Source organism: Oncorhynchus keta, chromosome 6 (assembly GCF_023373465.1).
Source record: "Oncorhynchus keta strain PuntledgeMale-10-30-2019 chromosome 6, Oket_V2, whole genome shotgun sequence".
Taxonomy (NCBI): domain Eukaryota; kingdom Metazoa; phylum Chordata; class Actinopteri; order Salmoniformes; family Salmonidae; genus Oncorhynchus; species Oncorhynchus keta.
In genome coordinates, this window is record NC_068426.1 from 23085183 (window position 1) to 23102895 (window position 17713).

The window sequence follows — 17713 nt, forward strand, 5'->3', positions numbered from 1 at the left end:
CAACTCAATCAATGGCTCAATGTCTGCAAAATAGCATGTTTAAGAAATATAGAACATTTCAGAGACCAATGTTGAGTAGTGCAATGTGTACTGTGGTTATTACAGTGTTATTATATTATCTCCACTGGGAGGTGTACTGTGAATATGCAAGATGACCTAAACGCAACTGCTTGAATAACATATATTTACATTATGTGGCTAGTTATGAAAGAGTAGGCTACCAACCTTGAATATTTTTTTAGAAATATATATTTGTTATTATTAACAACAAGTATAACAAAATACACTTGAATATAATACATATTTGCTTATTGACGTCACTGCTCTTGAAAACTCGGAGGAGTGAGTGCATGCTGCAGGTGAGATTAGAGAGCCAGAGACAGAATGGGAAGCGAGACATCCCACTCCCTCGTTTTTCTGGTTATATTACAGTCCATGAACTAGCAGACTAGACCCAGCTGCTATCGCATTGGTGCCTATATCGGGAGAGCCACCCCCTTAATCAGACCGAAACTAACCATGTTTTTCAATTGTAAACGGCCTTAGTAGTACATCTTTATTTATCCACCATCTTCGAGAGAGCTCGGTTCAAATTTCAACAAGCGGCGGTAGACCTGTCCCTCGCGCACCATAATCCGTTTTTTTGTTGTGAGACGCGGAGGGTAGCGAAGTCATGGGCAAGCTTCAGGAATTCGATATTACTTTTACCAACAACAAAGTGGTCTACAGCCCTGGCGAATCCATAAGTGGAACTGTGAAAATTACAAGTGGTAGCTCACTGCAATATAAGGGTAAGATTTAATTATTTGTTGAAACATTTACCACTGGCTCAACGAAGCGCATTAGGATTCGAATTTGGGTGGACGATTTGCGGGAGGGGTGGAACTTTTCCGCTCTTTCCATGGTTTAAATGAAAGATGCTGTCCTTAATTTCCAAAAATGACATGTATGAGTTTTCTATTGTCTATTTTATTTGCCTTTTGTCATGTAACATTGTATTAGTAGTATCCTATATTTGTTTGGATAGCTATTGTGCATTGGTGCTGGTTAGTGGGCATGCCTGTTCTTGACTGACAGCTGCTGATTTCAAATGTTTCCAGCAGTTTGGTAACAGTTCATTTCAGACAGTAGCACCATCCCGTAACATTATCGTATCCTGTTTAGTTCTAGTTCAGTATGACCTGTAGTTTAGTTATCATAGTTGTGTATATGTTGCCAGTTATTCCAATATGATGTGGAGAAAAAACACAAGAACAGAAAGTCAACAGGTGTGGCAGTGTAGTGTTTTTTTTTTTCAAGGTGTGAATATCTGATTTTAATCTGGTCAATTCCCACTGGACAGACGACAATTCAACGTCTATTCCACGTTGGTTCAACGTTTAAATGAAATTTAAATGACGTGGAAACAACGTTGTTTCACCCAATGTGTGCTCAGTGGATTGTTACTTAAAAAGACAGATCATTTTAGGTTTTGTATAGATTATGTTTTTGAGATGGTAGAAGGTCGAAAATAGGTTAGGTAAGGTGGAGGGCAGCTTGTGAGGTTTCCATGAAGGTACACCAAAGCACTCATTGTTTAAATTGTGTGTAGAAGTGATCTTAGATGAGATTCCTGGCAGATAATAGGGGAATGCAATCAGCCCATAGCCATAGACAACTTCACAATAAGTATATTTCACTTCACATGATATATGACCATTACACAACATCATTAACAGCTCCTTGCTTGCAATAATACAGTATATGGAATTTTCTCTACTCACAGACAAGCCTAGTGCGATGGCAATAATCTATTAGGCAATAAGATTTAGGCCCTTTAAATTGGCAAGTGTGGTTACTTGAAATGCAAACCCTTCCCAGAATCCCCATTAATGTAGTTTGACTAATGCCAAGTATTTTGCAAGCATCCTTTGTCTGACTTCCACTTCAATCTGTTTGCTTCCTTTATTAAAGACCTGCATATGGATCTGATCTAAATTTGAAATCACATGTGTGTTATTCAAGTATTGCTATTAAGTTTGAATATCATATATTTTTTCTGTCTCAATCATGTCGTGTGACATGGTGAATTTAAGCCAACATTTCTCAGTCTCCTTGACATTCTGAGCCTGATCCACCTTGAAATGTATGTATTAGTAGATTAAGACCGTCCCATGTTTGCAGACCTGTGACACATCGCATTAAGACGGGTCGTGGCGCGTACTGTGATACGTTACACTGGGAGGTCATATTGGCACCGGGCCGGCCGATCACACATCCCTATGGTGACTGATGAGACTAGTAGGTGTGAGCTCCGAGGACGGAAACACTTGGGGGGTAGTGTTAGTGGGTAGGTGTTGTCATCAGCCTAACACCAACACCCTCATAGAATCCGGCAGTTGTCAGTAGATAGTCTGTAACTTGCCTACCACATTCTCTGTTTAAGTAATACACTCACAGCATTCACATTAGACTTCTAGTGTGAAACCTGTGACCAGACCATGTTATCATCCCCCAATGTGATATATGGCACGTCCTTGTTGAATGAAGGCTCCTTAGGTTAAGAGATTCTGGACCCATTTCATGCTCTTTCTCAGGCATGACATCACCCTTTACTGTAAATGCCCGTCTATGTGATCAATGACATCATCCTTTTAGATGCAATGGCTCCCCTTTTTGATTGATGACATCATTATCCATTAAATGCCTTGACTCTAAATCTAATTAACGACAGAATATTTTAAATGCCCTGGCTATAACCGGATAAATTGTCTTGATTTCTTTCCAGTAGTAATGCCAGCCATGTTTTTTTTAGACTGTGATTGGTGAAACATTAATACCAGACAAATAGGGTCCAGGAGTACTCTGTATTCCTATCACAGGCTGTACCCTCTCCCAATACTCTCACTATCTATCTCAAAACACCAGACATATAAACCTGTTTTTTGGAGACCGAAAGAAAATCTATGTAGATTAGTGAGAACAGAAATCATGTTTTCTGTGTCCACCCCTAATGTTCAGATTCAAATTCAGAATGCCATTGTTCAAATGTATCCCATCTTCTCTTGATATGGTTGCTGCTGCCTCATTCCAAACCGATGGTGATATATACCATACTTTCCTGTGTGACAAATGTCAGCACTCTTGTCTTATCTCTCCCACAGAGGTTTGTTCCTCAAGCTTCACTGCCGATTGCCGGAGGGCCACTGCCACCCCGCAGAGAGAAAGGAGGGGAAATTGGTTGAAATTGATCTCTGTCTCCTAGCCACACCATTGTCCGTGAGCTACCTAGTGCCTACACAATCAGCCTAGTCTCTCCTCTCGTTTAGTCAGTCTGCATGAAGTCTGTAAGGCCCCAGGAGACAATGGGTACTCAAGAGCTTTTTAAAATCATTCTGCTGATGTGTAGCCATGTCTATTTGGCTCTAGAGCCAGCCCTAGCAAGCTCTGAATCATGTTGAGGAACTGCATCAGACACTGCATTAACACCAGGTTATTGTATTTCATTCTGTCATCGTCACTATATGCAACAGGACTGCTGTGAGGATATTTTAGTAAAGGAGATCAATCGGGTGTGTCGTTTCTGTGGATAAATATATTTTTTTTTCTGGCACTACAGTACATACTATTTTGTGTATGCTATCCATTACATGGATGTCTTCATTATGTGAGCTTTATGGACTGGCTCAATACCTGTCTTGCATCTGCATTGTGGTCTGAGTGAGGTGTATACAGTTACCCAGTGTTGTACAGCAACAAATAGAATAGCAAGAACAGTGGTGTGGTGCAGCCTATGGTGTGTCTGTATGTAGAGACGGACCTTGAATGATGAGGGAGATTCACTGGCCCACTGTATTATTGATGAAGAGTAGACCATTAGTCTATTTCCATTGATTATCTAGCAGAGGAAGACAACACACAAGGGGTGGCAGCATTGGGCCAGTAACCGAAAGGTTGCTGGATCAAATCCCCGAGCTGGCAAGGTAAAAAAACGGTCATTCTGCCCCTGAGCAAGGCAGTTAACCCACTGTTCTCCAGGCGCCGTGTATGTTGATTATGGCAGCCCCTCACATAAAGGCTAGCTCAGGTAGGCATAGGTAGACCAAGGCGTTCTGTTTTTCTTTGGTTACTTAGCATTCATTCAGTGGCAGGGGAACCCACAGAGTCAATAATAAGACTGTGACCGTCCCTTTATTGATCTGACGTGGTGGCTGTGAGAATCATGGTGTCTATTACATGTATGTTCACTGTACTGCTCTGTGTTGACTGGCTGACTGTCTTTCCTGGAGCTTCCCCTGGGTGAGCAGCATGGTGGGCCCCAGTCTGAATATGTGACCCGATTCAGGAAACTAGGCGTAGGTCGCAAGTCACGACTTCACAGGAGAGCAGTTTCAATGTAAAAACAATTTTTATCGAAATTTGTTTTTTTTTTGTTGGCAGAAATGCCTTCTTGAACATGTTAACTTTCATGTGCCTTAATAACAAACTTGTATGCCATCTGTAAATATGAATAAAATTGTTCAATTATGAGCCTTGTTGGTTAAGCCACATAAAAAGATAGCAACCTTCCACCTAGTCATGATTGGCTGAGATAATGAGTGGGCTGGACACGCCGAGAGATGAGTTCGGATTGGTCTGCCATATAGAAGGCTTTTGTCTATTTTAGCTGGTCAGTCTGTGTTGGAATTCTGTCGAACGCTGATTTTTTTAAAAATGTAGCTGCATAATGTTTGCTCTCCACTTTCTGGAGGATCGAGTCTTGAAATCAGTGGAATTAGAGTACGATAGCTAAGGAGATGGAGAAAACACTTGTTTCCGGATTACGTCTTAAAACTAAAACCATTTGTGGCATAGATTCATGACAGGGAGACGCGTCCACCATGTATGTAAGATAGTCTAGCTAGCTACATTTTCAGATATTACACGTTTATCATTTTTACAAAGTGGTTTCATTTCAACCTAAAGTGTATTGTTAGCTACTGTTAGCTGGCTGGCTCCCTAGCTAACGTTAGGTGGCTGGCTCGCTAGCTAACGTGACGTGATGTGTGTGATCTTACATGTTGTTTGCCTAGCTACGTTCCTTGTTTACCTAGGTAGCTAGCTACAACACCCATTGAATATGGCCGGTGTCAGTAAAAGTCAGCAAAAAAGCATAATGAAATTGTTGCCAGCAGAGCCGGTTAGGCTGTTTTCATGTTATCCATAGGTAAACAAATTATCGGCCAGAGCATCAACGAGATGTGTGGGGCTAAAGCTTAAGAGGGTGTGAACGATGCTGAATGGGTGTAGACAAAGAAGAGCTCTCTCACCGAAACACTAAAATGCCATTTTCTCAAAAGTGAGTTGACAAGTTTATCAACTTTCAAAGCAGAATTACTTTCCCATTGTTCTTCAAATGCAGTGTACGATATACCATTTTGTAGCTCTGAGTCTCTACTTGTATCCAATGTAAAAAACAGAAATTCAAATATTGCTACATAAGACTGAATCCAGGTGGTGAGTCACATATAGACAGACATCTGATACAGTAAGGTAACCCCACTGTATTGATACTGCTGGTTGCATCAGGCTTTGGGAAGCTTGTGGTCAGGATGTATATAATTCACTCACACATTTGATGTCCATCTGACTGTCACTGGAAGTGTCCAATTATGAGGCTGGTAGGAAATGAAACTAACATTTCAGGTGAAAACGCCACATCAGTCTGATGAAGTCCCATCAAAGGGCTCTTACGAGAGTTATACGTAAGAGGAGGCTGGTTTTTCCCAACCTGACATTTCAGGTGAAAACTCTATCTGATAACCTCTTGCAACTAGGCCAAAAAAGAGAAACCAGAACCGAAACAGGTTTTCAGACCCAGTATGGATGGTTGATACTAGCATCTGGTCTGTTGTTCTTTTGAAGTGGCCAGTAATGCATGTTTGGTTTAACTTTACAAGCCAAAGCAGACTGTAAAGAGCAAGGTGGGGAAATTAGACCTGGACCTATTCATCCTGTTTGTTTGTGGCTGGCTGATAATGGATGATGCCTGCGCTTGCAGAAAACAGACAAACATTTACTGTAACCCAACACTCATGAACTGTAACGGGAACAACTGCCCTCATGTCAACAACACTAAAGACACTCTTTACTTTCTCCTGTCATGTGCTGTTTCCATGACTGACGAGCATGTTTCATGTTTCAGTTTGCCAGCATGAACCTTGATGACTCTTCCGTCTCCCCCAGTTCAGCACACACTCCCTGGCCTCCTGGCTGCAAATTGTAGTGAGTCACAAAGAAAGCCTTCCCCACAGGGCCAGAGTCTCAGTTTCTCCCTGGTCTGTCTAGATTGAGGGGTTTGACTAAATCATGATATCATCATAGCCCTGAAGTAGTGTGGAGGGAAGGTTGTTGGTGATTAACCTAGATGTATCAGACTCAGGTGGCAAAAGGCCCAATCATCAGACTTTGACTGGACTACTAACCAAGAGTAAAATAAATATTTATACAATATTGTTTCATGGCATCCCTAACAGCCACCAACCGCTACCCCCCCCCCCTTGGCTTAGATATGACTTAACCTTTTCTGGCCTGCGTACCCCAACTCCCTCATAAACCCCTAATCTATTATAACCCCTTGGTGGAATCCCACCCCTTCCTCACCTCACACATCTCCCCCACTCTTCTTTTCTAAGTTAACAGGGCTTAGTTCCCTTATTATATTGTAATGTTGTAATATATGCATGGCTAGTGTACTTGGCTCCACTGGAGACATTGGTTTTAGTAAACTTCCTTTCCGCTTGTCTCTTCTGCAATGATCTGTAAAAGTGTACGCAACGAGTTCATTCTCATCTTTTGACTGGCTTCAACTTGTTCAGTCGTTACAGATCCATGAAGCCAGAGGAAAGGATGTAATAAAGCAAACACCAACATAAAGTGTCTTAATAGGGCATTGGTAGAGTTGGGACAATATGGACAAAAATCCATATTGCAATAAATTGCCTAAATTAATGTGATAACGATAAATAGAAAGATAATTCATGTGCAATAAAAAAATATGATCCTTTAAACTACTAGTACTAGTTTGATTGTTGTAGCCATCAATTGTCCCATTAACAGTCACCCATTTTAGCAAACATATTTAATTTCAAACTTCACATTCCTCTAGTAAATATCGTTGTAATGAACAATATGTGACCGACGGCCTTGATTTGGTCTTATGTGTTTATTTTTTAATTTAAAAAAATTCTACCCCCTTTTTTTCTCCCCAATATCCAATTGTTAGTAGCTACCATCTTGTCTCATCGCTACAACTCCCGATTTCGTGGTATCCAATTGTTAGTAGCTACCATCTTGTCTCATCGCTACAACTCCCGTACGGGCTCGAGAGAGACGAAGGTTGAAAGTCATGCGTCCTCCAATACACAACCCAACCAAGCCGCACTGCTTCTTAACACAGCGCGCATCCAACCCGGAAGCCAGCCGCACCAGTGTGTTGGAGGAAACACCGTGCACCTGGTAAACTTGGTTGGCGCGCACTGCGGCCGGCCTGCCACAGGAGTCGCTGGTGCGTGATGAGACAAGGATATCCCTACCGGCCAAGCCCTCCCTAACCTGGACGACGCTATGTCAATTGTGCGTCGTCTCACGGACCTCCCTGTCGCGGCCGTTTTATGTTTGATGAAAGGAGAGACACAGAGCTACAAAAAAGTATATTATACACTGCATTTATATATATATATTTGAGGAACAATTGGAAAGTAAATATGCTTTGAAAGTTGACAAACTTGTAACCTCACTTTTGAGAAAATGGCCTTTGAATGTTTTGGTACCTACTGAAGAGCTCCACCAATCTCTTTTAATTGTTGATCCGAGCATTCTGTCCTAACAACAGCAGTCAAGCACCCAAGCGAACTGGCTAACAGTTGTTGCATTGACATTCTATTAAAATGGACACTTGCATAGTGGATTCTTTTGTTAAGACATGTACCTAGCTAGCTAAACAATGAACCATAATCCCAACTCATGACATTACTACCCTGCATGAATCTGCAGGTAGCTAACCAAACAGGTTCAATGTTAGCTAGCTAATATTAGGCTGTAACTAGCAAAGCAAATGGCTCTGAGATACGAATAATAGGATCATACATGTAACGTTAGCTAGCGAGCCAGCCGGCTAAAGCTAGCTAGCTAACAGTACACTTTAACTTGAAATTAAAAGATTTGATGTCAAAATTAGAAACGTGTAATATCTGAAAATGTAGCTAGCTAGACTATCTTACATTATGGTTGGACGCTTCTCCCTGTCACAGATGCCATGATTGCCCTTAGTTTGAAAATGTAATCCGGAGACAGGTGTTTTCTCCATCTCCTTAGCTATCAAACTCTAACTCCTCTGATTTCAAAACTTGGTCCTCCAGAAAGTGGAGAGCAACTCTTATGCAGTTCTACTAAGCAATATATATTTTTTAAAGCTGCGTTAGACAGGATCACCTACACATACTAACCAGCTCAAATAGACAGAAGCTTGCTACATGGCAGACCAACCTGAACTAATTTCTCGGCATGTCCAGCCCACTCATTATCTCAGCCAATCATGGCTAGCAGGAATGTTGCTGGCTTTTTATGTGGCTAAACCAACCAGGCTCGTAATTTAACAATTTTATTTGTATTTACAGATGGTAGAGATGGAAACTCGAGTCCGAGACTTTTGCACTTAAGTCGCAAAATGACTTGCGACTTGACTTAGACTCGTGATCAGTTGCTTTGAGACTTGACTTGGATTCTAGATGAGAGACTTGTGAACAATGTAAATCAGTACTGGGATAAGTTTTTGTTGTACATTCTGTCAGATAACATGGAACACGTCTGTAGCCACGAAGTGCTTTGAAAGGCTGGTCATGGCTCACATCAACACCCAGAAACCCTAGACCCACTCCAATTTGCATACCACCCCAACAGATCCACAGATGATGCAATCAATATTGCACTCGACACTGCCTTTTCCCACCTGAACAAAAGGAACACCTATGTGAGAATGCTATTCATTGACTGTAGCACAACGTTCAACACCATAGTGCCCTCAAAGCTCATCAATAAGCTAAGGACCCTGGACTAAACACCTCCCTCTGCAACTGGATCCTTGACTTCCTGATGGGTCGCCCCCAGGTGGTAAGGATATGTAACAACACATCCGCCACGCTGATCCTCAACACAGGGGCCCCTCAGAGGTTCGTGCGCAGTCCCCTGCTTTATTCCCTGTTCACTCATGACTGCACGGCCAGGCACGACTCCAACACCATCATTCAATTTGCTGATGACACAACAGTAGTAGGCCTGATCACCGGCAACAACGAGACAGCCTATAAGGAGGAGGTCAGCGACCTGGCCGTGTGGTGCCAGGACAACAACCTCTCCCTCAACGTGATCAAGAGAAAAGAGATGATTGTGGACTACAAGAAAAAGAGGACCGAGCACGCCCCCATTCTCATCGACAGGGCTGCAGTGGAGCAGGTTAAGAGCTTCACGTTCCTTGGTGTCCATGTCACCAACAAACTAACATGGTCCAAGCTGACCAAGACAGTCATGAAGAGGGCACGACAAAACCTATTCCCCTCCGGAGACTGAAAAAGATTTGGCATGGATCCTCAGATCCTCAAAAGGTTCTACAGCTGCACCATCGAGAGCATCCTGACTGGTTGCATCACTGCCTGGTATGGCAACTGCTCAGCCTCCGACCGCAAGGCACTACAGAGGGTAGTGCGAACGGCCCAGTACATCACTGGGGCCAAGCTTCCTGCCATCCAGGACCTCTATACCAGGCCGTGGAAGGAGGCCCTAAAAATTGTCAGACTCCCTAGTCCCTCCCCACCCTAGTCATCGATGGCAAGCGGTACCGGAGAGCCAAGTCTAGGTCCAACTTCTACCCCCAAGCCATAAGACTCCTGAACATCTCGTCAAATGGCTACCCGGACTATTTGCATTGTCCCCTCCCCCCCTTTACACCACTGCTACTCTCTGTTGTCATCTATGCACAGTCACTTTAATAACTCTACCTACATGTACATACTACCTCAACTAACCGGTGTCCCCGCACATTGACTCTGTATTGGTACCCCCCTGTATATAGTCTCGCTATTGTTATTTTACTGCTGCTCTTTAATTACTTGTTACTTTTATCTCTTATTCTTGTCCATATTTTAAACTGCATTGTTGGTTTTGGCCTCGTAAGTAAGCATTTCACTGTAAGGTGTACACCTGTTGTATTCGGCGCATGTGACTAATACAAGTTAATTTAATTTGAACAGGAGGCATTGTAACACAAAGTAGTTTAATCCAGAGGGCTGAAAAGCATTCTAGAATGTAAAAAAAAAAGCAGACAAGAACGTATCGATTTCAAGTGTTGGCTGTGCCTGCCACCAGTGCCCCAGTGGAGAGATTGTTAAGTCATGGAGGCCTCATCATGCGCCCTCATCGTGCCAGGCTCAGTGCAAAAACGCTGACAAACTTGATCTTTCTGAAATGTGAACTGTCTGCAACAGAAATGTTCTCCGTCTTAGGTCACAGGATGTAATTTGCTACTTGTATTTCTGTTAAATGTCATGGTCAGTAAGTATATTTTAGGAATAATCGAATCAAATTTATTTGTCACATACACATGGTTAGCAGATGTTAATGCGAGCGTAGCGAAATGCTTGTGCTTCTAGTTCCAACAATGCAGTAATAACCAACGAGTAATCTAACCTAACAATTCCACAACTACTAGCTTATACACACAAGTGTAAAGGGATAAAGAATATGTACATAAAGATATATGAATGAGTGATGGTACAGAACGGCATAGGCACGATGCAGTAGATGGTATCGAGTACAGTATGAGTACAATATGAGATGAGTAAAGTGGCTAGTGATACATGTATTACATAAAGATGCAGTAGATGATAAGAGTACAGTATATACATATACATATGAGATTAATAATGTAGGGTATGTAAACATTATATTAAGTAGCATTGTTTAAAGTGGCTAGTGATATATTTTACATCAATTTCCATAAATTCCCATTATTAAAGTGGCTGGAGTTGAGTCAGTGTGTTGGCAGCAGCCACTCAATGTTAGTGGTGGCTGTTTAACAGTCTGATGGCCTTGAGATAGAAGCTGTTTTTCAGTCTCTCGGTCCCAGCTTTGATGCACCTGTACTGACCTCGCCTTCTGGATGATAGCGGGGTGAACAAGCAGTGGCTCGGGTGGTTGTTGTCCTTGATGATCTTTATGGCCTTCCTGTGACATCGGTTGGTGTCCTGGAGGGCAGGTAGTTTGCCCCGGTGATGCGTTGTGCAGACCTCACTACCCTCTGGAGAGCCTTACGGTTGTGGGCGGAGCAGTTGCCGTACCAGGCGGTGATATAGCCCGACAGGATGCTGTCGATTGTGTATCTGTAGAAGTTTGAGTGCTTTTGGTGACAAGCCAAATTTCTTCAGCCTCCTGACGTTGAAGAGATGCTGCTGTTCCTTCTTCACAACGCTGTCTGTGTGGGGGGACCAATTCAGTATTTCTGTGATGTGTACGCCGAGGAACTTAACCTAAAACTACCCTCTCCACTACTGTCCCATCGATGTGAATAGGGGGTGCTCCCTCTGCTGTTTCCTGAAGTCCACAATCGTCTCCTTTGTTTTGTTGACGTTGAGTGAGGTTATTTTCCTGACACCACACTCCAAGGGCCCTCACCTCCTCCCTGTAGGCCGTCTCGCCATTGTTGGTAATCAAGTCTATCACTGTAGTGTCATCCGCAAACTTGATTATTGAGTTGGAGGCGTGCATGGCCACGCAGTCGTGGGTGAACAGGGAGTACAGGAGAGGGCTCAGAACGCACCCTTGTGGGGCCCCAGTGTTGAGGATCAGCGGGGTGGAGATGTTGTTACCTACCCTCACCACCTGGGGAGCGGCCCGTCAGGAAGTCCAGTACCCAGTTGCACAGGGCGGGGTCGAGACCCAGGGTCTCGAGCTTGATGACGAGTTTGGAGGGTACTATGGTGTTAAATGCTGAGCTGTAGTCGATGAACAGCATTCTCACATAGGTATTCCTCTTGTCCAGATGGGTTAGGGCAGTGTGCAGTGTGGTTGCGATTGCGTCGTCTGTGGACCTATTTGGGCGGTAAGCAAATTGGAGTGGGTCTAGGGTGTCAGGTAGGGTGGAGGTGATATGGTCCTTGACTAGTCTCTCAAAGCACTTCATGATGACGGAAGTGAGTGCTACGGGGCGGTAGTCGTTTAGCTCAGTTACCTTAGCTTTCTTGGGAACAGGAACAATGGTGACCCTCTTGAAGCATGTGGGAACAGCAGACTGGGCTGGGGATGCCGTCTGGGCCTGCAGCCTTGCGAGGGTTAATACGTTTAAATGTTTTACTCACGTTGGCTGCAGTGAAGGAGAGTCTGCATGTTTTGGTTGCTGGCCGTGTCAGTGGCACTGTATTGTCCTCAAAGCGAGCAAAAAAGTTATTTAGTCTGCCTGGGAGCAAGACATCCTGGTCCGTGACGGGGCTGGTTTTCTTTTTGTAATCCGTGATTGACTGTAGACTCTGCCACATAACTCTTGTGTCTGAGCCGTTGAATTGCAACTGTACTTTGTCTCTATACTGATGCTTAGCTTGTTTGATTGCCTTGCAGAGGGAATAGTTACACTGTTTGTATTCGGTCATGTTTTCGTACACCTTGCCCTGATTAAAAGCAATGGTTCGCGCTTTCAGTTTCACGCGAATGCTGCCATCAATCCACGGTTTCTGGTTTGGGAATGTTTTAATCGTTGCTATGGGAACGACATCTTCAATGCACGTTCTAATGAACTCGCACACCGAATCGGCGTATTCGTCAATGTTGTTTGCCGCAATGCGGAACATATCCCAGTCCACGTGATGGAAGCAGTCTTGGAGCGTGGAGTCAGATTGGTCGGACCAGCGTTGAACAGACCTCAGCGCGGGAGCTTCTTGTTTTAGCTTCTGTCTGTAGTTAGGGAGCAACAAAATGGAGTCGTGGTCAGCTTTTCCGAAAGGAGGGCGGGGGAGGGCCTTATATGCGTCGCGGAAGTTAGAATAGCAGTGATCCAAGGTTTTACCAGCCCCTAAAGGTCATTACTTTTGATATATAGGACACTTTACTAGTGCAGTTATTGAACACTTGTCAGTTTGGTTTACATTCATACTTGTCATTTATCTTCTACAGCGTTTCTGTTTGTGTGACAGAATGAAGTGAAATATAGACAATGTCTGCCACAATATACCCATGCACTTTAAAATGTTATGTTTGCTTTTTTTCATATCCCTTACAATGACTTTTATTAATGTAAATTGTTTTGATTTAAATAGCGCCTGATGTGCTTTCTTTCATACAATTTGGACTAATGAACAAGAGTCTCTTAAAATAATTTACAAGGTTTATAGACCTAACACACAGCAGGCAGAAAGCCATTTCCAAAAGGGACTTGAGACTTGACTTGGACTCGACCTCAAAGACTTGTGAACATCTCTGACAGACGGTATAGAAGTTTGTTATTAAGGCACACATGAAAGTTCACATGTCTCAGAAGGCATGTCTGCCAAAAAGCTCATTTTGATAAAACAAAATATTACGTTCAAATGGCTCTTGTGTGAAGTAGTGACCCGTGACATACGCCTATTTTCTTGAAACAGGTCACATAGCAATTACAATGTAAAACGCAATTTCCACACATTCTTGCATTTGTCTTAATCAGACTTAATGATTATTAATGATATTTCAACACAATGCATACATAGAACAATACGTTTCTCTTATTCAACGTTCTGACTCCAAAGCGTGGATTGCAGGCCACGTAACATATTTCTATGCACACTGAGGCACGTGTGATTCTATTTCGCACAACCAGAATGTCAGAGACATAGGACACAGACGTACGAATCTCTGAACTATGGTGCGTCTTTGCCACAGTAATAATTCATTTGAATCAAATTCCAAATGCAAGCTTCATAAGTAAATTATCAATTTCAAGCAATTGTTACTTCCTAAAATACCAGTAGGCCTATGCTAGTAATTATTGACCCATTGCTGATGGGCTTGCAATGTAAAAAGTTTATATTCTTGATCCCCCCCAATAATGTTGATACTGCATATGTATTTATTACGGCAATCTTCTCTTCCTATAATTTGACTTTTGCGCTGAACCCAATCCTATAGCTGTACAACAAATCAGCAATCTGTTTGCTGGCTTGCCACCAGACCTGTATTGATTGACAGTTTGCTGGTCCAGTCAGAGTGCCAATCTGTTGCAGGTTGTTTTGTAAGAGCGATGGTGCTGCTACTGTCTCTGGCTGTGTGTAGAGTAAACCACGTAGACTCTGTGCCACAAAATGAGTTACAAAACATTACCAAACCTGGCCAGATAAGATCAAGTCATCAGTCTCAAGTCAAAGTCGAGTCCCAAGTCTTAAAGCGCCAAGTCAAGTCTCATGTTAAATTATTCATTAATATAATATATATAATCATTTATTTGAATTGTAAATCTCGAGTCTATTAATGAACTTGGCTAAATCAAGATGTAGCCTAGGCTTATTCACAATACAGGTGAATGCATATTCAATAGGAGTGCATGCATTGAGTTATTGAGCTTGTTTTGGTTGATTTCATGAGGCTACAGAGGAAAAACAGTCTGTTCCCTTCCATTTGGGACTTATTTTATTGTACTGATCAACAGCTTTTCCATAGAAGAATCAACCCTTTATTTTATGGAAGTGTGCACTGTTTCTATACGTTATTCCCACGCACAGAAGATGATATTGAGAGATGTGAGGCAGGGGAGATGAAGAAAATGAATAATGGTGACAATCAACTTTGAAATCAGCAATATTTTGCATTATCACTGTTTTGTACTATGGTAGTGAATTGATGTTGTAAGCTAGCAAGGAAAGTTGACCTACAAAGCTTGACGCTACCGGTATCTTCTTGCATTGTAAAGTGTTCTAGCCTGTAATGCTAATGGGCATTGTTGTGCGAAAAGTAATTAACAGTTAAAAAAAAAATGTACATACCTTGTAGCATTATTCAAGTGTGTTAACTTCTATGCAACATAAGGGACGATACAGCCCAGACTCCCAAGGGAGTGCAGTGTCTCCTCAGGACAGGTTACAGCTAGCAATGAGTAAGTGGAGCAGGCATGGAGCAGGCACGGTGATAGACAGACTTGATCCTCTCTCAAATCAGCACACAACGCTAGACACATTTGACAGAAGTAACGAAAGTAGCAAAAATTATTCTACTGAACCGTTTCTCACAAAGTTTCGGTATACTGTGCAACACTAGTATGGTCGATGTGGCAAATTATCGGTTTATCGTCCCAACTCTAGGCGTTGGGCCAGCACGAGCAGCCAGAACAGCTTCAATACGCTTAGGCATATATTCTACAAGTGCCTGGATCTCTATTCGAGGGATGTGACACCATTCTTCCAGATGGTGATGGAAAATGCTGTCTTAGGTGTCGCTCAAGAATCTCCCATAAGAGTTCCATTGGGTTGAGATCTTGTGACTGAGACACACATATACACACACACTCTTTTAACCCTCCATGCTCTTTTGAGATCCCTCTTTCAAAGTCACTGAGATTTCTTCTTCTATCCATGGTAGCCAAAATAATGGGCAAGTGTTTCCTTTCTTTTGGCAGTTACCTGTAACTAGTCTAGAGATCAAACCCTTCCTGGGTGGAGATGGATGAGTCACCTACCACTTGTACATTGTGTAAGAGACAGAGACATTGGTTTCCTGCTTAGAGATACAGATTACATTTTGATTGTCATTATCTACACACCAAGTGGATTTTCCAGTTAGCGTGTGCTGTTCTCTGTTGTTAACTTGACATAATGTGACTGGTGTTGTATTGTTTAAGGCTGTATGAGCTCACAAAACTATCTGGTTTCCTGTAACCCTCATGATAACAAGGATCCAAACATTGATCAAGCCTTGGAATGATTGTCTTGAAAGGCCAGGGTTCACCCATCCTTGGAGACAGAGGCCCTTGTGGGGAGCTGGAAGATTGTCTGGAATGTCACACATTCCACAGTTAACAGAACCACTCTCTACTGCTGGACACAGCATGGGTGGTTTGATGGATCTGAGCTGACTACACAACACACAAGACCACACTGTACACTGAGTGTATAATAGCCACTATCACTTGAGACAGGGAAGCAAGCCAGCAGCTGTCGTGTGTGTGTGTGTGTGTGTGTGAAGGTAATGTGTTGGTTACCATGACACCAACTCTGCAATGGCCACTGGAGAGAGGAGGTTTCTACCTTCCCCCTTCACCTCTCCACCTGTGATAGCCCTTCCCTCTCCTCCCCCTCTCCTCTCAAAACAAAGGCTCCTCTTGCCTCAGGAGTCTCTTTATCTCCATCTAGTTTACATCATGTCACACAACAGTTTATGCTACTTGTAATTTTTTGTATGGTAATGGAATCATGCTCAAAATGCATTTATCAGGTCACACATTTCTTTATTTGACCTAGTTTGCTGTATGTCAGATCAAGTGGCAAAATTCCCAACCTGGCCCAATTCCATCATGGCTACCTAACTATCCCCCTCATTCCTAATCGGCATATATCACTCCTCACCACCTGATAGCTGATGTGTGGTGAGTGTTCTGGCACAAAGATGGTCACCGTGCATCACCCATTTGGGGTGAGGTGAGTTTCTCCCTACTATGTAAAGTGCTTTGACTATCCATGTTGGTAGAAAAGCACTATATAAATCCAACCTAGTATTGTTCTTATTATTATTAGGTTGAGTATTTAAGGATTCAACGCAACATGACCCAAACTGACATGATTATTTCCTATTCCGAACATTATAGACAAAAGCATAATGGAAATCAGTCACAATCAACATTTAGAAAAACTGCCTTTTTGATGGATGATTTAACATATACTCATCATGCTGATGTGCCTTATCTGTATGTACACAATCAAAGCAGATCCCATATTGCAAATAAATCCCTCTGAAAGGCAAGGCAGGGTTTAGGCCTACCTCTGGCTCTTATTTTAATTCTGCAGGATGATTGGTGGAAATGTACAAGGCCTGTGCAAAGTCTTAAAAGGAGAGCGAGGATGCCAAGAGTAGCCGACTCTACAGTTTTGTTACATGGTTTGTAATGGCTCGGCTGTAGGCCAGACTGGCTCAGACAGAGGATGCTTGGTAGGGAAATGTGTGGAGGGGAACTGCATACTCTTACGATAATATACAGTGCATTCGGAAAGTATTCAGACCCCTTGACTTTTTCCACATTTTGTTACGTTACATCCTTATTCTAAAATGGATTAAATCATTTCCCCCCCTCATCAATCTACACACAACACCCCATAATGACAAACCAAAAACTGAAATATATATTTTTTTATACGGAAATATAAAATGTACATAAGTATTCAGACCGTTTACTCAGTACTTTGTTGAAGTACCTTTGGCAGCGATTACAGCCATGAGTCTTCTTTGGGTATGATGCTACACACTTGGGACACCTGTATTTGGGGAGTTTCTCCCATTATTCTTTGCAGATACTCTCAAGCTCTGTCAGGTTGGATGGGGAGCGTCGCTGCACAGATATTTTATGTCTCTCCAGAGATGTTCGATCGGGTTCAAGTCCGGGCTCTGGCTGGGCCTCTCAAGGACATTGAAAGACTTGTCCCGAAGCCACTCCTGTGTTGTCTTGGCTGTGTGCTTAGGGTTGTTGTCCTGT

At 42.7% G+C, this 17713-nt stretch overlaps 1 protein-coding gene across 1 annotated transcript in view; it reads left to right on the forward strand.

Annotated features, from left to right (window-relative positions):
- The first annotated feature begins 411 nt into the window (after positions 1-411).
- The window catches only part of arrdc1b (arrestin domain containing 1b), a 56931-nt gene continuing 39629 nt past the window's right edge, over positions 412-17713 (forward strand). Inside the window, exon 1 of the mRNA XM_035772246.2 lies at positions 412-791. Coding sequence (XP_035628139.1) covers positions 674-791 — 118 coding nt within the window. The 5' untranslated portion in view covers positions 412-673. The remainder of the gene's footprint in view (positions 792-17713) is intronic.